The 23,373-nt window shown below is 40.7% G+C and overlaps 3 protein-coding genes across 6 annotated transcripts in view; 1 reads left to right on the top strand and 2 right to left on the bottom strand.

Moving 5' to 3' along the window:
* Positions 1-107: 107 nt before the first annotated feature.
* Positions 108-1,194, top strand: LOC108141326 (glutathione S-transferase theta-1). Its single transcript, XM_017264608.2, has 4 exons — positions 108-298; positions 356-458; positions 522-838; positions 898-1,194. Exons 1-4 carry the CDS (start codon positions 181-183, stop codon positions 1,035-1,037), a joined length of 678 nt encoding a protein of 225 aa, XP_017120097.1. The 5' UTR covers positions 108-180; the 3' UTR covers positions 1,038-1,194.
* Positions 1,109-3,688, bottom strand: LOC108141325 (retinol-binding protein pinta). Of its 3 annotated transcripts, none has more exons than XM_017264604.2 (4): positions 3,576-3,688; positions 2,445-2,798; positions 2,012-2,384; positions 1,109-1,459 (listed from the first exon to the last, which is right to left on the bottom strand). In XM_017264604.2, exons 2-4 carry the CDS (start codon positions 2,756-2,758, stop codon positions 1,205-1,207), a joined length of 942 nt encoding a protein of 313 aa, XP_017120093.1. In that variant the 5' UTR covers positions 2,759-2,798; positions 3,576-3,688; the 3' UTR covers positions 1,109-1,204. The 3 variants fall into 3 exon arrangements, with proteins under 3 accessions (XP_017120093.1, XP_017120094.1, XP_017120095.1); XM_017264605.2 differs by having other exon boundaries at positions 3,518-3,688; XM_017264606.2 differs by lacking the exon at positions 3,576-3,688 and adding an exon at positions 3,144-3,163.
* A 2,032-nt stretch (positions 3,689-5,720) lies between these two features.
* LOC108141324 (matrix metalloproteinase-2) overlaps positions 5,721-23,373 on the bottom strand; it is a 77,169-nt gene continuing 59,516 nt past the window's right edge. For both annotated transcript variants that reach the window (XM_017264602.2, XM_017264603.2), the window contains 5 exons: positions 11,439-11,579; positions 10,913-11,058; positions 9,072-9,775; positions 8,867-9,008; positions 5,721-7,180 (listed from right to left, as the gene is read on the bottom strand). In XM_017264602.2, coding sequence (XP_017120091.1) covers positions 6,627-7,180; positions 8,867-9,008; positions 9,072-9,775; positions 10,913-11,058; positions 11,439-11,579 — 1,687 coding nt within the window. In that variant the 3' untranslated portion in view covers positions 5,721-6,626. The remainder of the gene's footprint in view (positions 7,181-8,866; positions 9,009-9,071; positions 9,776-10,912; positions 11,059-11,438; positions 11,580-23,373) is intronic.

Consider the following 23,373-nt stretch of genomic DNA (forward strand, 5'->3'; position numbering starts at 1 on the left):
AAGTTAGGAACCCCCCTTTAAATGGACCCCCTAGAGCGAGACAACCATAATGTGCCAACCAGTGCTGCAATGTGGCGCTATTGATCTTTGCACCAGAGCTTTGTTTATTTTCGCTTTTCTCAGCTGGGAGCGATTTCTTTAGTAGCCGGTTTGAATTGAAGACCAGAACAATTGACCGCCATGTCCAAGTCAATTAGATTCTATTACGATTTGTTGTCCCCAACTGCCCGTGGCTTGTGGTTAGCTCTAAAATTGGGCAATAAGCCCATTGAATATTGCCCCATTGCCCTCCGTAAATGTGAGTGAAAGTACATAGAATGTTTATGCTTCGCCGGCTAATTTATGCTTTATTTAGTTGAGCAACTGACCGATGAGTACAAGAAGATCAATCGCTTCCAGAAGGTGCCGGCCATAGTGGATGGTGATTTCCATTTGGCCGAAACGATAGCCATCATACGGTGAGGGATCCACGTATTTTCGAATTGCTTCTTCCATTCATGTCGCACATTGCCCCCTTGTAGTTATCTCGCTGACAAAGGCCAGTTGGATGAAAAGCTTTACCCGAAGTCACTGGAGGCCCGTGCCCGCGTGGATGAGTTCCTGGAGTGGCAGCACCTCAATATCCGACTGGCCTGCTCCATGTTCTTCCGCGATGCCTGGCTGTTTCCCATCAATGGACTGGCAGCCAAACCCAAGCCTGAAAGAATTCAAGAGCTGATCGAGGGCGTGGAGACGAATCTGGGTCTTCTGGAACTCATTTGGCTGGAAAAGGACTTTCTGGTGGGACAGCATATGACGGTGGCTGATCTCGTGGGCGCTTCTGAAATCAATCAACTGAGTGGGTTCAAGTAAATTGGAGAATCTTTAAGGAACTGTATACTAATTATGAAATTTCAGAGATCTGCCAATATAAAGTGGATGAGAAAAAGTTCCCCAAGGTGGCCAAGTGGTTGGATCGTGTCAGAGAAGCCACCAATCCCTACCATGACGAGGGACTAGCCTTTATCAATATGAAAGCAAAGCAGGCAAAGCTCTAAAGACTTGTTTACTTTTGGCGATTCAGAGGAGTCTAGGCCACCTTGTATGTTCTGAGATAACACGTTTGTAGTTGTTTTTCCTCATTTTAGTTATTTAGTTTCGTTCTGATTGCATTTGTACAAAGTTAAAGATTAAAAATTACTATCTGCTATGAAATCTTTCTATGTTAGTCGATATCCAGTTTCCTAAAGGAGCCTTCGATGCCAAACAGGAATTCGGCATTGACGGGTTGTCCTCGTCTCAGCTTCTCGTCGGTGCCATAGGACACCTCCTCCTCGAAGAATGGCTTGTAGTCCAGAAGCTTTGTCCTCCATGTGCTGACCACATCTTGGACGGTTCCATTGCTGCCACCATATTCGGCTGGCAGGCACTCCTTGGGCACATAGTTGTAGAGGCTCTCCAGTTTGGAGTGTATGTGGAACTAACAAATTAACATTGATTATCAAATATTTTCATTATTTTATGTATATAAGAGTGGTCCAAATATGTATTAATATTTTAAGGTCTTCCTCTAATTCATATATAGGGTGTGATTTGATGCATTTCAGGCATTCCCGAAAAATTTGTTGAAAAAATAATGCATTTTAGGGTCTGCATATTAATTTCAAAGTTTATCACTCATACGCACTGTTGTTTTTGATCAGCAATTTTTTTTTAATCCTGGTGGCGTAGACTTGGATGGAAAAGTATTTGAGTTAATAACGAAGTCAACGTATTTTGACTTTAATTTAAGTGAGATTAATAAGTTGACAAAGTGCGAGATAGGTTTATACAAAATTCGGACTGGCTACGAATCGAATGAGTACTTTTAATGGAAACTTTGAGACCATTTTGCAACGCCTTAAATTTGAAATACCTTTTTTTTGGTTTTCGAATAGGTTTTTTTGTTTATTAAAAACTACTATATTCAATGATGAGAGCTCTGTTTTCTTTTTTTTTTGACCACCCCAATGTAGATGTATGAGAAACTCACCCGCTTCCGTATCTTCTCACTCATCAGACTCTTTGCAATGGACATAAACCTCTCGGCGCTGGCGGGAGCATTGACAAAGTGGAAGCCCTTGGGCCTGTAGGGATAGGCCTTGTCACCCAGAACGGCCAGTTTCTTCACCAGCACAGCGTCGAACTGGAACAAGTGACCTGCCCCAACGCCCTTCATATCGATGATCTCCAAAAAGCCGGATATCATGGCATTGTCGTCCTCGCGTATCTGAATCTCACCGATCATGGTGTTCACCTGGACGACCTCGGCAATGGTGTACTTCTTGGAGTCGTACTGGCCGTAGCGGGAGATGTGGATGCGAGGTCCATCTGGTTTCAAGGGCTGTGGCAATCGAAGCAGACAGCTGTAATACAAAGGGAATTGTTTATGTCTAAACTACGGACCCATAGCTACAACAACTCACCCTGTTTCCAGAATGCTCAGTTGCTTCTCGCCCACAAGGCGATTCTTGTAGAGCTCCGGCACGGCTCCCCTCATGGCATAGAAGTTGTCCAACTTCAGCTTGGTCTTCTCCAGACTGTATTTGCAGCCGCGCAGAAAGGCCACCAGGAACTGGGCATCCTGTCTGGCCTTCAGATGCGGCTGCTTGGAGATCCAGGTGCGCAGCGTTTCGATGTCCTCATCGATCCTCTCCGGAACTTCGGCCAGCTCGTCGTGCGCCTTTTTGGCCAACTCTGGACTCAGGCTGCGTATGGCATTCGAATGCTCGTCTGACATGGCTACTTTCCACTTGCGACTAGGCTCCCCTTATCACCACCTGTTCGATGCAAAGCATAGGTTTGATTTATTGAAATTTTTCCATGTGCGATTAGTCAACCGGTCGCTTTTGGCCCCCCCATTTCCGGCTAGTTATGACAGTAACTGGTGTCTTTTTTGGTTCGATTAGATAGTACCCATGCCATATGGCCACCCACTCTTCGTCACTGGAGTTCGACATGGTCTTGGGCGTTGTTTTCGATTAGATTAACATATCTGCCACTTAAGGGGAGATCTAAACCGCCGAAGGATTTCCAATTGGTCACAGTCATAAAATAGCAAATAATTTAATGACAATCTTAAGTCGGAATGTCAAAGTAAAATATTGCTTATCAGCAAGAATCACCTTATCTGTATGGATTATCAACCAATGCAAGGATTATAATAATAGTACCGGCTTAAACACAGTCATAAATATTGAATAACAAACACGGATAAGAAGACACAAAGTCAATCAAATAGATATAGCTTATCAGTGGGGTTCACTGATCTTGTCTACGATTGGATTTACTTGTTCTTAAACAAAAGGCACACAATCTAATATATTAAATGGTAATTAGCTTGGGAAATCAAGAACACACCGGTCCGATAGCAACGAAAGATACCGGGATCACCAATCAGTTGACAAGTGCTCGTAAACCCAGATATCAGGTTGTCTTGCACTGGGGCTTAAAAGCAACCGCACGGGTCTAGCTTTACGTTGTCGCGACCTCTACTCACAATTGTCTTTAATTTAATATTAGCTGTTCTATATACACATATATGCATATGAATGTACCTATGTGCATATATTATATGCGATATTATACGTGATATATGCCGCCTCCTCGCGAAAATCGAGTGTTGAACCGCTGGCTTTGACTGTGGGCGCGCGACTGTCACCGACTTGCCGTGGAATCGCCGATTTTGGGTATTGTTCTGGTTCTGGCTCTGTGTGTGTCTCTGGGGACGATGGAACTGTGGAACTTCGCGAACGTCACGGCTGTGAGGCATGGTGACGCATAACCTAATGACAGTCAAACCGCATCGATACCCAGGTCGAAACAACCGAGCGACTGAGAGATCTCACACTATAGCCATTGTAGCCGAACCAGCTGCTCTGGTGACTGTTACACTAAATTAACACCTTGTGTCAAACGGCAGCTAATGCACGGCGATAAGATAAAGTCCGCGGCGGCCATTAGCAGCGATGTAATCATAACTATACCATTACGATCGGTGGGGATCTAACGCTGGCACAAAGATGAACCGGCAGGAATTGGACATGCCACATTTATAATATATTATTCGATATCCGATATATTAAAGAACGCTCTAAAACTTGCACCTGTTTCACCCGGCATTTTTATCAGCACACTAACTTTTCAGATTTCCTTCAGCCTTGTCTAAACGCTGAGATAACGATATTATCGCTAATGATACATTTGTTTGTTTTTGTTGTGCGATAAAACATATACGACACATTTATATCGAAGAGGGTTCCCATTTAAGTGTTATTTTTTAGCTCCGTCATCATGGTAATGTCAAATTTGTGTACATCAGGGTCGTAGAATTATGGTTGGTAGATATATTTTTGGGGTTTTTTCGACAATCCCTCAGCTGTGCTATTAAAATTGGTTTTTTGTTAAGTCTCTCAAATAAATAATGGTATGGCCCAGTAACAAGTTTGCTTTTGAACATTGGTATTTAAAACAGTTACTAAAAACAATGGTTTTTAAGGGACGACTTAACAACTTGTTTCCGCCGTTTTAAAACAACATAATTTCACGCGAACTTATGTCGTTTGAAAACATTTCGGTAATACTATTTTACAGAAACTTATTAAGGAGTTACAGATTAGTGACCAAAGTGACCAAAAACCTGCAGTTCTGAATCCATAACTTTTTATTCAGGGATCTGATGTCAAAGTTTCGAAGTGGTATATCTTAAAAGTCTTTTGGCTTAGTTCTCTAAAAATCTGCGTTTAAAACTTGGTTTGTAATTTTGGGCCGATTTTTTGAAAATTTCATGATGTAACCCCTTTCTAAATCTCCGAAAAAAGCGACTGTGCAGAAAAGAGAGCAAAAACGTGCAGTTTTAAATCCATAACTTTTCTCTCAGGCATCTGATGACAAAGTGGTATATCTCTTAAGATTCGTGGCTTAAGTCTCTAAAAATCTGCTTTTAAATTTTATTTGAAAATATTAAGTTGTTATTTTTACGATATAACTCCTTAATTAATTTCTGAAAAATAGCATTACAGAAATGGCACCAAAAGCCTACAGTTCTAAGTCCATAACTTTTCTTTCAAGTATCCAATTTCGCAGTGGTATATCTTAAAAGTCTTCTGGTTTAGTTCTCTAAACATCTGCGAATTAAACTTGGTTTGAAATTTCAAGCCGATTTTTTGCAAATTTCATGATGTAACCCCTTTCTAAATCTCCGAAAAAATGGTCTGTGCAGAAAAGTGAGCAAAAACATGCCGTTTTAAATCCATAACTTTTCTCTCAGGTATCTGATGTCAAAGTGGTATATCTCTAAAGATTTGTGACTTAAGCCTCTAAAAATCTGCATTTAAATTTGGTTTGAAAATATTGAAATGTTATTTTTTCGATAAAACTCCTTATTTAATTTCTGAAAATTAGCATTACAGAAATGGCACCAAAAGTCTACAGTTCTAAGTCCATAACTTTTCATTCAAGCATCCAATTCCGCAGTGGTATATCTTAAAAGTGTTCTGGCTTAGTTCTCTAAAAATCTGCGTTTAAAACTTGGTTTGTAATTTCGGGCCGATTTAAACCTCTTTTTTAATGTTCCGTTGTTCCATATAGATAGCTTTAAAACTGAAACGGACGGACGGACATACAGACGGATTTGGCTAGTCGACTTCTGGCTGAAATTCTAATACCCTCTGCAAGGGTATAATATTGCTAAACGCAACTTATTGTTTTAATTGTATTTATTTATTTTATTTTCTGTAAAAAAGTATATAAAAAGATAGTTTGCAGCTTAAGTATCTTATGTAAAATCAACTAGAAACTAACCAAAATGTAAGATTTTCGTTTTCGCTCAGTTTATTTTTCGTTTACAATCGCGCTGAATTTATGATAATATCACATTTACATATAAATAATTAGAAAGGGTCGTCAAAACATGAATAAAAAGCAATGCTATACTTATTTATAAGGCAGTTGTGGTTTCGAATTTCAACATTGAATTTTCGACGCTTCCTGTATGTACGTACTTAAAATATTATTTATTCCCACATCAAGTATACTAATAGTTACTGTATAATCTTGAATATTTATCTTATATATGTATATGGTATATATATATCTGGTAAAACAGCCCTGCTATCTGTCCAATAGATGGCGCCAGTGTGCACAATTGGCAAGTGTCCATGAATAAATCAGCCAGTGGCGAGTCCTAGATCCTTTTATCTGTTTGCGACTCTCACTTGGGTGTTGATTTATTTGCCTTAAATCTAAGGAAAGGCCGCTCGGTGTCGTCTTTGGGGGCATTTAAGCGCCAGACTGTCACACAGTTGCGCTCTGCCATATAGATCCTATTAGATCTGCTCTGGTTTTTATGGTATTAAAAAAACATTTTTTTTTTACATTTTCGAACAGTTTTAAGATTGTATAGAATTTGCAATAGGATTTAAAATTCAATTTTTCCTGATTGCACATCGTTTAATACTCAATATTTTCATATTGAACCAAATCTGGAAAAACTAAAACCAGAACAGATCTTTATGTGTCATTACTAAATCTTTTACTTTATGAAAAATACGAGGCGAACCGTGGTTCTTAATGCTAGAGATCGCTTAGCCTAAGACCTCCATCCAATCTTAACTCCGCCAGATGGTGGTGGCAATCAGGAGGATCGGCAGCAGGATCAGGAGGCTGATCCTGATCCCTTGCTGCGTGGCTCCACTCCTCCCCGTTTCCTCGCTGCTATCGCCCTCGCTTTCCCCCGAAACCAACGACGCCGTCCATCGCTGCTCATCGTCCACCTCGTTTTCACTCCGAACGCACTGCATCCACTTCCGCGACGACAATTTGGGCCTGGCATGGGCCACCTTCATGAGGTCGTCGTTGAACTCCCAGTAGCCCAGGTTCTTGAAGAAGTACGTCTTGCCGTCGGTGTACTGGAAGGCCGCATCGATGTTGTAGCCCACCCCCGACCAGATGGCCATGTCGCGCGGATAGTCCAGCTCCACCTGGCCGGTGTAGTCATCGATGCGCCAGTACAGAGTGCCGCTGGTCAGGTAGGTGCGATTGTTGTGGCCCCACACGAAGGAGGCGTCGATGTGGGTCAGTGTGGGCGGCAGACCCAGGCTGGCCAGCGGCTTCGGGTAGCCAGGCAGCAAGGTCACCGAGTTGAACACATAATACTCACGTCCTGTGGGGAGAATATGCAAATAAAGAATTCGGTTAGAGTGGCAATTCGTCTTGAAACTCAATAGGAACAGTGTTTTGTATAATTGTGTCCATTATCGTAAAAATATTTCTTCTTATAATACACATAAATTCTAAAAAAGTCCCGAATCAATTATTTGAAAAGGTATTTAAAAAATGTAAAGTTTAATACATTTAATTTTAAAAATAGTTCAGGCTACATTACATTACATTAAAATGTTTAAAAAGTGATTGTTTAAGGATTAAAAAATGTTTAGTTTTGAATAATCCCAATTTAGTTAGTTTATTAAAATATAATGGAAGCACAAAGAGTTCTTTTTAAAATAAAAAGTCAGACTACATTATTTAAAATGTAATGTCAAATATTTTAAAATCTTAATAAAAACAAGAAAGAAAGCAAACTTCGGCAAGCCGAAGTTCATATACCCTTGCAGCTATCGCAAGAATTAAATATTTTTGAAAACATTAAAATTATGATTTACTTGCGTATATGTTTAAAAACATTGAAGCTATGACGATTTGCAGCTTAATTATTTGATTGTTCTTTTATATATTTTTAATATTTGTATGGGAGCTATATGATATAGTCGTCCGATTTTGATGAAATTTAAACCATAATTCTGAAATATTTAACCATTGCTATATGTCGAAGAACTAAACAAAAAATTAAAAAACAGCAAAGTTATAATTTTTTTTAAATTATTTTTCTGATTGTTCCTATGGGAGCTATATGCTATAGTCGTCCGATTTTGATGAAATTTTAACCATAATTCTGAAATATTTAACCATTGCTTTATGTCGAAGAACAAAACAAAAAATTAAAAAACAGCAAAGTTATAATTTTTTTTCAATTATTTTTCCGATTGTTCCTATGGGAGCTATATGCTATAGTCGTCCGATTTTGATGAAATTTAAACCATAATTCTGAAATATTTAACCATTGCTATATGTCGAAGAACTAAACAAAAAATTAAAAAACAGCAAAGTTATAATTTTTTTTCAATTATTTTTCCGATTGTTCCTATGGGAGCTATATGCTATAGTCGTCCGATCCGGCTCGTTCCGACTTATATACTACCTGCAATAGAAAGACAACTTTTGGGAAAGTTTCATGTAGATAGCTTTAAAACTGAGAGACTAGTTTGCATATAAACGGACGGACAGACGGACAGACGGACAGACGGACAGACGGACGGACAGACGGACGGACAGACGGACATGGCTAGATCGACTCTACTAGTGATGCTGATCAAGAATATATATACTTTATAGGGTCGGAAACGTCTCCTTCACTGCGTTGCAAACTTCTGACTGAAATTATAATACCCTCTGCAAGGGTATAATTAAATGGAAACAAGAAGGGTTTTCGTTACAATAAATTCTCAAAAAATAATATTAATAATATTTGGAAAGGTTTTTAAATAATTTTTATTTTTTAATAATTAAAGTCTAGTCAGTTTCTGGCACTTAAATGAAAAAATAAAGGGTTCCTATTCTAATAAAAATAATGTCTTTAAATAGTTCAGCATGTATTTTTTGATTAATATTGTTATGTTAAACATTTAAAAACTGTCGGCTTTCAGATTAAAATATGTATTTATAGTCCAATTCAATTTATTTAAGCTTTATGACCACAATTTCCACTTAAGGATATATTTTGTTTACTTACCAATGAAAAAGACAATTTGTCGCTTTTTGTTTTCATATACGGCATCCACGTTGGTGAGGTTCACGGGTAGAGCAGACCAGTGCCTCCTGGTTTCCGTGGGATAGCCAGGGTACAAGCCCGAGGCTCCAATGCGCCAAAGGTACTATGAAAGGAGATGATATATGTAATATTTTGAAAGAGGTTTTTAGGACAAAAGGGATCTTACCGGTCCTCGGAAGATGAACAGTTCGTTGCGGAACATTGAGATGGCATCGTAGTAGGTCATGCAGGTGTTCGGCTTGAGTTTGCGTGGCTTGTTGTTGTTGTTGTGGTGGTGGCTCTGCCGGTGCCCTCCAGTGGCATAAGGCCGGGTTGTGGTTCTCGCAGTGGTTCTTGTTGGGGCGGTTACTGGTTGGCGGTAGCCATTCCGCTCCCGATTCGCAAGCTCCCACTCCTGACGCGCCCGCTCCCGCTCCAGCCGCTCCCGTTCACGTCGGCGATTGTCCTGCTCCTGTCGCTCCTGCTCCTGGCGCTCACGCTCCTTGAGCCTCCGCTCCTGCTCCTGGCGCTCACGCTCCTTAAGCCTCCGCTCCTGCTCGTGGCGCTCCCTGGCCCAATCCCGTTCCTTATTCGGATTACTGTTGGGATTTTGCCTGGGTCTGTAGACGGGTTTCTCCGGCTTAAAGATCAGCGTTCGCATCGTAGTAGTTGTGGTGGTGGTCGAGGGCGTGGTGCGCGGCCTATAGGGTCCCCAGGTCTTCTCCTTGGAGCCGTACAGCTCCTGGATGCCAAGGCGGTCGTCGTCGGGCAGGTTGCCGTCCACCTCGTTGTTCTGGTACCACGGGAACATGATCGCATCCGAGTTCGAGGAGTGGCCCAGACCCAGCGAGTGACCCAGTTCGTGCAGGGCCACGTTCAGAAAATTGGTTCCTGCAACGACAGGACACGGAATGCAACATAAATACGCTGACTGGTTAATGGCGGGTCAAAAAGGGGGGGGTTAAGACGGGCTCGTCGCCTTGACGACATTGTAAGTGGCATAAAAATGGCGACGCTTGCAACATTTTAAAATGGCTGCCAACGTCACGCGTCATGCTGACAATTTTTTATTGGCATTAAAAACCATTAAAAATGCCGAAGCACTGTTTGCCGTTCGCTGGCGTTCTTGGTGCCTCACGGGGTCTGGACTACGGACTCTGGACTCTAGACTGACGATTTATTGTGCTAAATTACAAAAGGCAAGCGGTCGACTGCAGGCAATGCGTCGCCAGTCATGGTCTCCTCTCCTGGGCTCCGAATTTTTGGCCTTCTTCGCATCCCGACCCAATCCCCACCGCAACGTATGGAGCATTTATTGGTTTTGCTCGCGTGTGGTTTCGGGTTTTCATGCCCTCCACATACCAAAAATATTTAGAGTTTTTGGGCCAAAAAACAACAAAAAAAAAAACAAATAAATATCTAAAAAATGGTAATACAAAATTTTACCAAAGCACTAAAAATATTTTTGACAATAAAAAAGGCCTTTTTTTATTGATTTCTTATTTTAAAATTTCTTTTTTTTTACTTTGAAGCATTAATATTTCCCCCTTTGTTAAAAAAGTTTATTATTGTTACAGTTTTTAAAACTTTCATGAAATTCTGTTTAAAAGAAGAATAGAACTTCGCTTCTTCATGTTTAACATATTTGTTTTATCTCAATTTTTTTTTATCTTAAAATTTCTAGTTTTAGAAATTTGTAATTAACCTATAAGCCCAAGAAAATTTGACGTAATCTATTTTAGCGTTTCATATTGCTGACCTGTTCCTTAACTAAAAAAAATGTATATAAATAAATGAAATAATTTGACGAATGCCTCGAGATTTTTATACTAAATAGTTTTTAGAATCTTTTATGCTTTGGTGCATACTATACTATTTCCCGACTGCATATCCAAAATTGCCACGCCTAGTTTGCGTCGCGGGACTATAATTCAATCTGATGCAAGTAATTCACCTCAAAAGTTGGCATGGCCAACTGCGTTGATGAACTGCACTAACATCCACACTTTTACCCACATGTACACCTACCGTGTCTGTCGTCGGAATTGCCATCGAAGTTCCAGGTCTCGTCCGCATCGAAGTGGGCATCTCCGCCACGGTCCTCGCCGGGATAGAAGGCGTGGGCCAGCACCTGACCAGGTCCATCGAATTTATAGCCATCGCCGTGGCCGAGCCTGCAAAAGGGAAATGGCGCAGAGATGCCGGATAAGTTCGGTGTTTTCCGAGAGTTACGAGTTACGAGCACGGCCAGGGGGAAATCATATTCACAGCTTATCTAAAAACAAGCAGCTCCGACATAAACTCTTTGATTCGAACTGGCTCCAGAGTCCAGAGTCCTGAGTCGAGAGCTCCTCACATGCCCATCGACTTTGTCATCGGTGGCATTTCATCATCGCCATCGTTTCATGGATTTAATGCTTGGCTTATTTATCGTTCGCCTGGTTTTAAGTGCAATTTTATGTGCGTTTGTTTATGGCACTAAAGACTCGCTTTTTATGATCTCCCCACCTACTGTGCTTTCCAATCCTCCCTTGAGAACATTGAGTATACGCACCGTGCAAAGAGTATCTGTATGTCGGCCTGGTCGCTGTAGACCTCGCGGAAAGTCAGCTTCGAGTTGTTCTCCCAAACATTCAGGGCTCGGCGCACCAGCACCCGGACCTTCGAGGCATTGGGCATCGTCTGGTTGACCAGGCTGCAAAAGACAGGGAAGACAGGGAAACATGATATCAGCATGCTAAGATATTCCACTTTGTAAGGGTTCCCCACTCTTTTGCATAATCTGAAGCGCCGGAGAAAGTTTCCCACACACACACAGAAAGAAAATTGAGGATCAGTTTGTTATTTAAGCATTTTAAGCCTGAAACTTGCATTGTAAATGAATATTATCGGGGCTGCAACAGAAATCACTGGAGTTTCGCAATCACTTCGTAAAAGTATGCAGTGAAAAATCTACTTTAGTTATTCGGAATCACTAACATAGGTCTTCCGTACTCAAAATATATTGTTGCTTTTTCTAAGACACCTTTAAAATTGATTTCAAAACCCAAGGCTTGTGTCAAACGAAAGAGTTTTAAAATATATAATAAATCTAAATTGGACTCTGGTGAGATCTATAAACAAACAAATTTAAACAAAACACAGCCCTATTCGACTTAAGACTTTCGTTTTAATATATCACTCCTATTTTTACTGTGCATATCTTGTAGGGCCCGTGTCTTTGTCTTGTCTTGGAATATTAAGCTAACCGCTAATATGGTGGCCAGTGCCAACTTTCACCAACCCACCCACACACACTCCACTTTCACTTTGTCATGCTAAAAGTTTCGCTCACTTAAAGACATGGGCGGGCCGGACTTTGGTGGTTTTCACTTAGTTTAGTATTTTGCAAATTCAGCGCAAAGTTTGGCAAACACACACACACACAACACTACAGAGTACCTGGCAACTTGGATGGAAGGAAACCGCAGTGGATTCTGGCTTTTGGGGACAACTCTCCACTGGCGACTTTGCCCGATTTCCGTCCACAAAGTTTGCTCTTCCCTTCGTTCCGGGCAAACTGAGATATCTGTGTGCTGCTGCTGCCGTGTTTCCACATTTTATGCAAATTAGTTATGTTTCTTTTATGCCCAACACACCGCACCCTGGACCCGTCTACTGCTGTTAACTAACGTAGAAAAAAAACCGGACCGAAAGTTGATCCTTTTTTGCGGTTTACCCACGACCTAGCTTGCCTTTCTGCCGTATGCTTTCTCCTTCCCAATTTGCCAGGCTATTTTTTTCGCTTTTCCCCCACCCCGTTTAGCTTTATGGCCAGGATTCCCTAGGTGCGTGTTGTTCTCCAATATGCATTGAGGCATTTAGCCACTTGCAGCCCAAGTGATCGGTTCACTTAAATTGCACAGCCTTGTTTCGTCCCTTCTCTCTGTTAAACCGCCTCGTTTCCAATTACATTTTTTCGAGCCATTAAGCCAAGGGACAGGCAGATTGCTAGACATCAAAAATAGCTTTTCGTTATTGGTGAGCGGGACAGGAAACATACAAATGTCATAGCAAATAAACAAATATGGCTATCCAGATATTAGATATTAGAAATATGGTTTCATTACAATAGAAAATATTTTCCTCAATGAATTGACAATTAAGGGATATAAAATTAAGCTAGTATACATCCTTAACCATAATAAAATTTGAATTTTTAAACTACATTTTATGAATATAAATTTATTATTCATTATTACTTGTTATTCTGTATTACTCATTATTTTGTATTACTCATTCTTCCTTATTAAACTTCATTAAATACTTAGAAATACCCTATAATCTACACATTTGTATCTATAAGATGTTAAGAAGTCCAAGATGCGAAACTTTCTTTCTACAAACTACCAATTTGTATCTATATGATGTAAAGGGCTTCAAGATGCGAAACTTTTCTTCAAAACTGTCTTTATTACTTCTTGATTTTTCATTGGAATGAAATCCAAGGACTCAGCGTAGTTCAGCCTCCACTCATCTTTCGGCAACCGGCTTACTTACTTAGAGGCACACACACACAACCTACGAAAACATCTTTGGGCGCACGTACTGTCAACTGGCGCATGCCACATGTCACATGCCACATGCCACTTGACCTGCCACATGGACAAGGGACCTCGGACCGGCTAAAACTTAAGCCCGAACTCTGACTCTTCTATGTCGACTCCAAACTGAATCACCGTGTCGCAGTTCATTTCCATCGCTCGACAAAAACGTGCTCAATTGCAACGCCATTTGTTTGCTCGGCTGTTGATCTGCCGGGCACAAGCCTTTTGGATTCGGATTTGGAATGGCAAGGGAGCGGAATGGTCTGGGGCTTGACTATGGCTATGGAGACCGTTTGTCGTTTGCTATTTGCGCAGAGCTTGTTGCTTGTTGCCAGGGTAAATTAACTCAAGCCGTACCCCGTTCTGCCACCAAACAGTCTAATCCCCCGTTTGTTGGGTTTGTTGGGACACTCCGACTCTGGCGACCCTTTGTCGTGCTAATTCTGTTGCTGCCGCCTTTGGATTTAAATGCAAACCGCTGCAGTGCATCCGGTCACGTAGCCATTTGCAGTTGCAACAGCCCCACTGACGCAGCTTGACCTCTGTTTGTCTTTGCCATGTCACTCTGTGTGCCCAGCATTTAAATTATTATGAGACCGACAGGCGGCAGGATGTTTTCCGCCGCTTTTCCGGGGGTTGCCGGGGCAGTACGGAGCAGTACGGAAAAGCGGTACGTGCACTAGGGTTTCGGGAAGGGGAGTGCGACTACCTGGTCGTCTGGGAAAACGTGTGCTTCGGCCAATTTGTAGCCTTACACGTAAAACAAACTGAACAATTAGCCAAATGGTTGGAACTCACTCTCTATGGCCTGTGAATAACAAAAGAAAATCATTTGGCTGCGTTGCCCGAGTCTTTCCTGCTGGCCAAACAGCAATACCATTTTTCACCTAATACTTTGGGCACTGAGAATGCTATTCTTGACACACAACCCTTAAAAAATAAATTAAAAAACGTTTTTGAAACATTTAAACACACTTCATTAGGGTTACTTTTAAGCAAAAAAAGTAAAGTGAGAAGACATTTTAATATAATCTACTTTAACAATTTGTAATGAAAAAAATCATTTTTAGGTTTTTGATATCATTATTACCCACATGTACGCTATTATCAGTAGTTATTTCTTTGAATTTATTTCATTCCCGTTAATGCAATTTATAATTTATGATTTCATAATGTTTCTTATCGTTACACTACAAGCATTGACGTCTTCTTTACGATGCCATTGAACTTAGATATTATAGATAATGGGAAAACTTACAGAAACCTCTTCATTGACTCAGTTTGTTACTTTTACTGTAAGATAATATTAGATATTTTCTGGGTTCTCAGAATGATTTTTACCAAGCCCAAAAAGTCAAGAAAAGACAAATAATAAATATGGTGAGTAAAGAAATGTTACTCGAACTTTCTGCATTGCTGTTTCATCGAGGACTTAAAGAAATTTAAGAAGATTTAAGTGATATTCAAATAAATTTGAAATGCCCGGCTTGGCTAAATATCAAGTGCGGTAATAAAAAGGCAGAACTTGTTCGCAAGCCTTTGATATTATCACCGCAAGCAAATCCTTGTCCCTATTTTCCTGTTCATCTCCGCCAATGTCGCCATTACGCCAACCCGTGACAACTGAAGGCAGCCGCATTCGCAATATATCAGCCGACACACACATGCGAATTTTGATTAAAATTGCACCGGGACAGGACAAGCCAGGATATAAGAGGTATCCTCGCAGTCTGTCGTCTGTCGATGGCAATTGATTGAATTGAGCACACCGAGCTATGAAATGTCTGTCCGCAGGCTAACAACTAAATCACCGTCGGCAGTCGGGAAAAGCTTTGCATGAGAAGTCGGCACTAAGTCATGGCCAAAATAGCGGGGGCGGTCAGGTGGACGGGGGGGCGTGGCCGTACCCGTACCCGGAATAAATATGCCGTAATGGAAAAAGCCGGAGGCTCAGACGGCTGCTGCGGGCATTGAATTTTGCAATTTCTCCTCAATCGCATAGATTTTTCTTCCGCGCAGAGACAATTTCGTGCACATTTTACTCGAGTTTTCCTGCCATCAACTTCCGCTGAAAGTTTTTCCAGCTTTCTTCTTTTTTTTGTTAGAGTTTTTTTTTTTAGATTTTCGCTTTGTTGTCAGACAGCTATCGAAAAAGTTTCGCCATGTTTGTGCTGCTGCTGCTGCTGCAGCTAGCAAAATGAGTTTATTTTTTGCTTAATTTCGCACAAATTAAAACGCTTGGAAAAAACGAAATCTTTTATTTTTGGCCATTTTTCCTTGTCGTCGCGGGAAAACTTTGCTTCGCCTTCAAACGCCTTGAAATTTCTAATATACAGAGGATACATCGAGTCAATTACATAACTCTCGTTGCGAGGGTTTTCATAAATATCCAAAAGCTCAGCTGGACGCACTTTCGACACGAGCTGGAAAAGTGCTGCCGGCTGGAAATTTCACCGAAAGTGCAAAGTGGCAGGAGCAGCATGTCTCATAAGTGTCGAGCTCAAGTTGGTTTACTCAGGATATAACAGCCAGAGAGCCACCAAATCGGGGTTAATTTAAAGCCAGCAGCGAAACTTTATCGAGCTCTTGAAAGCCTGCCCTGATTTTCCGGGGTAGCTCATTTCACTTTTGTACACCTGTTTGGAAAATCTCAGCTCCGCCCCATCGACAAACATAATTATGCTTAACCGTCTGCTCAACATTAAAAATGTAAGCCTTTCCGTATGCGATGTGTGTGTGTGTGTGTGAAGGGCCAAAAAGGGTTTTTTGACACCGAGTGGGAGTGGAAAACTCAATAAAATAGCTTAAAAGGCAGGCCAACCACCGCCCGACTAAGTCTTGAAATAATAGCCCGGACAGACTGTCCGGTTTTACGTGGTTTTCCCCCAGCAGATTTTGCCCGAAAGCCACAAAAAGCCACACGCAGAGCGCAGAGGGAAAAACAAATGACTTTGCATCTTGTGTTGTCATAACAAATTTAATTAATAAATAATCGCAATTTGGCCACAGGAGTAATAACGAAAAAAGTACGAGACAGCGAGTAATAAATGGAAATTTGCCATTAGCCAGAGATGTTTGGAAATTGACAGAGTCTCCGAACACACATGCCTATACCCAGCCACCCAGATAGATATCCAAGCCACTTCCCGGTGACAAGTCTCAAGTGCTTTAAATTGCAAATGTTATTTTCTCATAGAGAGCTCGCAACCAGACAGACGACCGACACATGCGGGATGCCCCAAAGGCCCCAAAAGGTAAATATTTGCCACAAGAAGCTGCCACCATGCCAGCCCTTTCAATTTTTCGCCCCCAGGGTAGGAAATCCAGGTACAGGAGTGGAAGAAGCCTTCGAGTTCCTCCGGAGGAGGTTGGCTATATCAAATGGTATGCCTACGCCTGCCAGTGCCATATGCACTTATAAATTTATTGCCCAAAATGATTCTTGCCATTAAGCATTATTAAATTGACATGCTGCTGAATTTTGCTCGCGGCCTCTGAATTCTTAGGTTGTATGGCATGTTTCTCTAAATATTTTAAGATGTTGGTTTCCTTTATGCATTAAATTTAACTGAAAATTGCTTATATAATGTTAATGATGATTTTGTAAAATTAATTTAACACTTGCCATTGTATAATTTTCCCTACTTTTAATTAAATGCACATTCTTAGGAGCTTAGTTCATGGGTTACACAATTTATCTCTCATATTATATATTTTGTATTTTTTTCTTGACCTTCTTGATAAGTTTCATACGTGTCAGTTAGATTTGTGGATACTCTGTCCTGCTATCGCTCACTCAAGGAGGTTGTGATGGATACCATATCGAAATAACATCACACCCAGGTTGAGTGAGTCAAAGCAAGACAAAATGCTGCTAACTTTGCATCGGTTTCACTTTTGTCTGGACAAGCAACTTTCGGCACTTCATTTACCAACTTTTGCCAAGGCTTAGGTAACAATAACACTAACACTACGTAGCTAAGGCTAACAGGCAACAGTTTCATTTTGAAGTGGAAGGACCAAGTCCGCATCCTGGGAAGATCTGGAAAAGGGCCTGAAAAGGGACCACTTTACGCATGACTTTTGGCAAACAAATTGCATGTTTTATACATTTTTTGATTTGTAAGTTGGGGCTTGTCATTTGGACTGGGCTCCGAGTTCGAATCCGAATCCGTTTCGGACCCGGACTTACGCCCTAATTGAGTGGCAGTCGCATGTTTTATTTATGAACAGAGCTGGGTAGCAAACAAAAAAGAAACAAAAAAAAACACATAAAAAAGAACAAAAGAACAAAAGAAGGACTTGACGTGGAATGGCTGCTTAAATTAAGAATCCCCACTAATTTGACACTTGATGGAATTGAAATTTTTAAATGCTGCTCCTGCGGAAAAGGAAAGGATCTGCAAATCCCGCTCGATTTGCAAGTGTTAACAATGAAGCACTGATAAATTTGTGTGTGTGTGTGTGCGGGTATAGTGTATAGTAAATGTGAGTCTTTGGACAGCATACACAATAAGTATACGCAATAAATCATAAAATAAATCGCTTACATTCATCGTCGTCAGGACACAATGCTCCATTCAGTTCGAGCCATTGCTGTTCCGCTTTTCCTGCAACTGCCAGGATACGTCTAACAAGCTGTCACAAAAACCCCTGGCACATAGATGTGCACGGAGAAAAAAGTGAGGAAAAGCGCGGGGAAATGGGGGGAGGCTATGGGGGAAAATCTATACAAAACCATTTGACAAGCAAAGGCGCACCACATCGTGGCAAAGTAAGCAGTCAAGCCTGGGCGCCAAATGATGCGCAACGTTATCTAAACTTCGACAAATGTGGGTGGCCGACGTTGCTGGGTGGTTTGGTTTCACAGCGAAAGGTAAGAGCTAACCCCTCCCGTCATCAGCAGGTAAAAGGATCGAAGCGCTGTCGCACGCTTTTCAATCAAATTCAAATTTACTCAGCACACAGACACAAATTCAACTGTGAAAATTTAACACATTACCGAGCGGAGAAAAGTGTAGCACACAAATTGGGGCCGCATTGGGAAGGAGTTTCCTGCGGATATACGATGGTTTTCCAAGCAGCAAGGAAAGGCACAAAGTGAACTGCGGTTAATGCATATTTAATATGCAATCTGTGTGACAGGCACTGGGAAATGTTTAAATGAATTTGCATATCTTGGGGCCATCAATAAAAGCAATTAAAACTGCTCTTGCGAAGCTCCTTAATAAATTTGGAAACTAAATTTTAATTCGCAATAACTTAAAAGTACAATGTAAGTTCACTTTAAAACAATTCGTATTTGGCACTTAGTGGTTGTGTGCATTCGATGCATTTAAATAAAATTGGATATTAATTATTAATATGGGGTTTCATATGGCAAAAGGAGAAGCAAATTGAAAATCATAAAGAAAAGAATAATATATTAAATCTAAAATGTATAGATATTGAATTTAATTATAACTACAATGACAGAAATAATAAAAATTTTAATTATTCATAAAATCCTTGTTGACAAAAAGTTGCTCATTTGAGTATAATTTGAGTAGAAATAACAAATGGGAATTTCAACTTTAAGATTTTTCTAACAAACGTCATTTATAAGTAAACAGTACGCCAACAAACAATTTATAAATTCGATATAACTTTACTTTTAAACATATTTCACTTTCAAAACTGAACTTTTTAAAATTAATTAGTGGCATATATTAAGGGAATGTCAGAAAATATTTAAATTGTAAACAATTCTAATAGTAATCTGTTTTTCGTGCTTGTGGAAAGTTTCAGTTTTTACTACAAATATTTGCCACAACTCATTAGAAAGTTTGTGATATTTCATTATTACTGCATCTGGTTGGTTTTGGCTTCGTCTCCGATGTAGTTACAGTTACCAAAAAATGGAACCCAGTCACTGCAAACTCTCAACAAGTGAGCCACTTAATTACGTTATTACAGCTTACAGCTCGTCCCAAAAGGGCCAGAAATATCAAGCGTATATCATGTGTCCCATAACTTTGCCCGTTCCCCCCAAAAACTTTTCACCGAAAACTGTTGCTAAATATTTAAACTCCGTGAGCCACAGGGATTGGGCCAAGAGCAGATTCCATCAGTTGGACAGCCAGCAAAGGGCGACCTGGTTTGCTTTTGGACATTTTTAAGCACGCTTTGTCGGCTTTGCGCTATGCTTTGCTGCTTTGCTTTTGGCCCCCCCAAAAAAAAAGCAACATTTCGCTGGTATTTACACTGGCCACTGTCGACTCATTGGGCGCTTACTGCTTTGCGGTGTTTAATCTACTTTGCTTATGCTGCAGCTTCCCCATCCGTTTGCCATTCGCCCATCCGTGGGATTTTCCCCCTTTCCCGCCCCTGAAAACCAGAACCCGAACCCGAACCCGAACACCAAACCTCCAGCACATCAACATCATCCGCCAACATCTGTGTTGTACATGTGTGTTTATCCCGATTTTGTGCGCCCCTCTTTGTGTGTTTTCGCTGGCTTGGCTGTGTAAAAAACAGCTTAAGCTGCGTTTCACTGACTTTGAATTTTTTATGCGCTAAGTCGACCCCGGCAAGCGGTCTCCTCCGGTTCACAGGCGGGCTAAGCTGCTTTCTGCGCTGCTTTTCTGGTTAACTGCATGCCGAACTCATGTCCTCGGTTTGCGCCCAAAAAGCACTGAGAGAAAAGTGCTTCTAAGTTTGGGGAAATTAATCTAAATCAAATAAGGGTTAACTTGAGTATTTAACAAATCATGAATTTAAGGTTGCTACTTTTTAATAACATTAAAAGAGAATTTTAAAATGTTTATTTTCCAAAATGGATAAAAAATATTTTAAATTTACTTATAAAGTTGACTATATTTAAATTGATAAAAAGGAAAAAAAGAAAGGAGTTCCATTTCATGAAGTTTAAATTTCAAGATTTGAAGTAAATTACTCAAAGATGATATATATTAATAGGTACAGCAGGAAACATAGAACAAAATAGCTTTAACAATTTTAGATCTATTTAGATATTTTTAATAACTCTACAAAGTCATTTGACGATAGAGACCATATTTTTCTTGCAGTGCATTGCTGCCTTGTTTGTTTGGGAAGGAGTTTGCTCAAATTGAATTGCACATTTGAGCGCATTCACCTAAATGCAAATCGGATAATGGAGGATACCTTTTCCAGCCGGGGCGTCGACACTGCACTAAATTGTTTGGCATTAGGAGTGCGACTCCCCTGCCATATTCCACACACAATTCCGCACAACACTCCCAGGGAATGTGTGTACACACCGGGCTATCATAACAACTGCAGAATGCAGCTGGCCATAACGCTTGGCATTATCGAAGCGTTTTGCATAGCAGGATGCCTCTGAAGAAGAAGTCAATTCCCCAGTTGTGCCCCAAGGTAAAGTCAAAGTCATGGCCCAAGCAGTGGCAGAGGGCAGATAGAGACATATTGTAAACATTAAACAGCTATCAGCCGGATACGTTCGACTTTATTGATTTCAGCTACCACCCGCTTTTCCACTGTTTCCATTGTGCTATTTGGAGGAGTGTCGAAGTACGTACTTTGATTTTACAACCCGTCGGGCAAAGGCAAAGCCAAAGCCAAAGCGAAAGCCGAAGCCGAAGCCAAAGTGTCTCACAACTGAAACTCACCTGAAAAGAAAGCAGAGAAAGAAATTGAAATTTTAGTCAATTGTATATAAAGCAAACACTCCCAGCTTATATACCCCCGCATATACATATTTATGTTTATTTTGCTGACAGCATAAGCTCGCGAAAAACTGGTTGCTGGGGACAACTGAGAACCAAGAACCGAGAACAGAGAACTGAGAACCGAGAATTGAGGTGTGGGTATCCTGTATCCTTGCACGCTCACATATCGATTACCGAGTGACGTCGGCGGGGCCAAAAAACAAAACAATTTGTCAAACAAATGTGCCAAAAGTTGATGCCAGCCAATGGGTAACTTATGGCAAACAAACAAACAAACAAACGGGCAAGGCAAACAGAAACAAAAACTGAAGCAGAAACAGAAACAGCAGGAAGAAGCAGCGCGACGAAGGCAAACAACGGAGTACAGTCGAGAATCCTTAATGCAATGACGCAAGGACTTACGTCAGCCAGTCGCAGGAAGGCTAATATTTTCACTTTACAGGTTGCGTCAAATATGGCTTATGTTGTGTACTGGCTTCCCAAGTTATGAAACTGACACAAGAACGTGCCTTGCAATCACTTAAATTTGTACAGACAAGAATGCCATTAAATTTGCCTTTAAGGTGGTTAACGAAATAAATTTCTCGTCTTTTATAATTTGAATTTTATCAAGAAATATACAAAGACTTGTTGGAAGCAAAGTTTAGGTCAGAGATATTACGGAATATATATAAATTAATTTTAAGCGAATGTTGAATACCATATTTTTCCCCCTGTAAGCCAGACATTTTCTGAAGTCAGTCGCCAAGTTCTAAGCACCCAGACCAATACAAAACCCATCAAAATATTACCCTCATTGTAGTTGGGCACATAAAACTATGGGCAATTCAACAAGGGGCCTGGGCCACAAGCACATTGTTCGATGAGTAATATGTGGTTAATAGCAATGGCGGAGCAGTTGGCAAAGGGACTGCCATCCATATGCCACAGCCATAAAATCGAAGTGTCTCGATGCTGGGGAGACCATCAACTTAATGATGCATAATGATATGGGACGCGAGACGCGGCCCATTACCCACACGCAGAGAAAAGGACATCGTCCTGCCATAATACTATATAAGCCCTACACCCTCCACCCTCCACCCTCCACCCCCCAATCTGTAAATACCACCCACTGCTAAGCACTTTGGCATTTCTGCTTAGCCAAATGGGCAGTGTCATCGCCGCACAGTTTGCCGACTTGTCAATTATTTATTTTTATTGGCATCATTATGATTTCTGGCTGCGATAATGATGATGGAAATGGAGAGCTGGCTGAAGTCCTGTCAAAAGGCACTTTGTTTATTTTAATTTCATTCAATGCAAATATTTAAGCAGCTGCAGGAAGTGGAGAAAATGGATATGCCAGTGTCAATCCTAATGGTTTCTTATAATGCTTATTTAGATTCAAGCTTTTTTTTTGGAGTAAGATTTGAGTTCTACAGCTTTTTTAATGTCTAATTTTCTGTGCTGTTTGGTTTTTGCTTGTTGAATTTGGTTTTATATCTTTAATGTTTTAGAAACTTTAAGCCAGCAAAAAGCTTTTTAAAGAAAGAAAAACATTTTGTCATGACTAATCGCTTATTAAATATTTTTACATTAAAAATGTCCAATAGACTAACTGCTCCCTTGGCTTTTCTGACCCTTTTAACGTGTATATAATCTATAAAATAAACTTATCAATCAGGGTATCCCATACTAACGTATTTGTGAGCTTGTTTGCCTACCCGGTTGGTTGGTCGATGTGTTAAGTGGCTTTTGAAGTGCATTCCCCGGGACTTGGCCTCATGTAATGCTGTTTGTGTGCGCTTGTCATGTACACACTTAATGCTGAAAGAGTGTCACTAACAATATCATACTCTGTTTGTCCACCCCCTTCCCTTGATAGCCACCCTTTTAGCGTATTTGTTTAGTGCAGGTGACATTTAAATTAAGCTGCTGCCGTTGCCGTTCCCCATTCCCCATTCCCCATACCCGATCCGCAATCCCCAATCCCCAACCCATTTCCCTACATTTCTCCATCGCTAAAAGTCCTTTCGTGTACACACAGATACTGGCCCACGCACACGGGACGGAAAACAGGGATATTCAAGAGAGACTGAGTGCAGACGGCGCTCGTTAAACTCAATAAACGTTTGCACTTTTTATTTATGTTCCCCTGCAATTGTTCGTCGCTTGATTAAATTTCTTTGTTGTTTTTATTGGGGAGTGTGTT

The sequence above is a fragment of the Drosophila elegans genome, unplaced genomic scaffold, assembly GCF_018152505.1.
Source record: "Drosophila elegans isolate 14027-0461.03 unplaced genomic scaffold, ASM1815250v1 contig_183, whole genome shotgun sequence".
NCBI classification, from domain to species: domain Eukaryota; kingdom Metazoa; phylum Arthropoda; class Insecta; order Diptera; family Drosophilidae; genus Drosophila; species Drosophila elegans.

Coding starts and splice junctions, on each gene's coding strand:
- LOC108141325 (XM_017264604.2), bottom strand. CDS start 2,758: ATGTCAGACGAGCATTCGAATGCCATACGCAGCCTGAGTCCAGAGTTG. Junction 2,385..2,444: donor CTGAGCATTCTGGAAACAGG/GTGAGTTGTTGT, acceptor TTTGTATTACAG/CTGTCTGCTTCGATTGCCAC. Junction 1,460..2,011: donor GTGAGAAGATACGGAAGCGG/GTGAGTTTCTCA, acceptor TTAATTTGTTAG/TTCCACATACACTCCAAACT.
- LOC108141326 (XM_017264608.2), top strand. CDS start 181: ATGTCCAAGTCAATTAGATTCTATTACGATTTGTTGTCCCCAACTGCC. Junction 299..355: donor CCCCATTGCCCTCCGTAAAT/GTGAGTGAAAGT, acceptor TGCTTTATTTAG/TTGAGCAACTGACCGATGAG. Junction 459..521: donor GAAACGATAGCCATCATACG/GTGAGGGATCCA, acceptor GCCCCCTTGTAG/TTATCTCGCTGACAAAGGCC.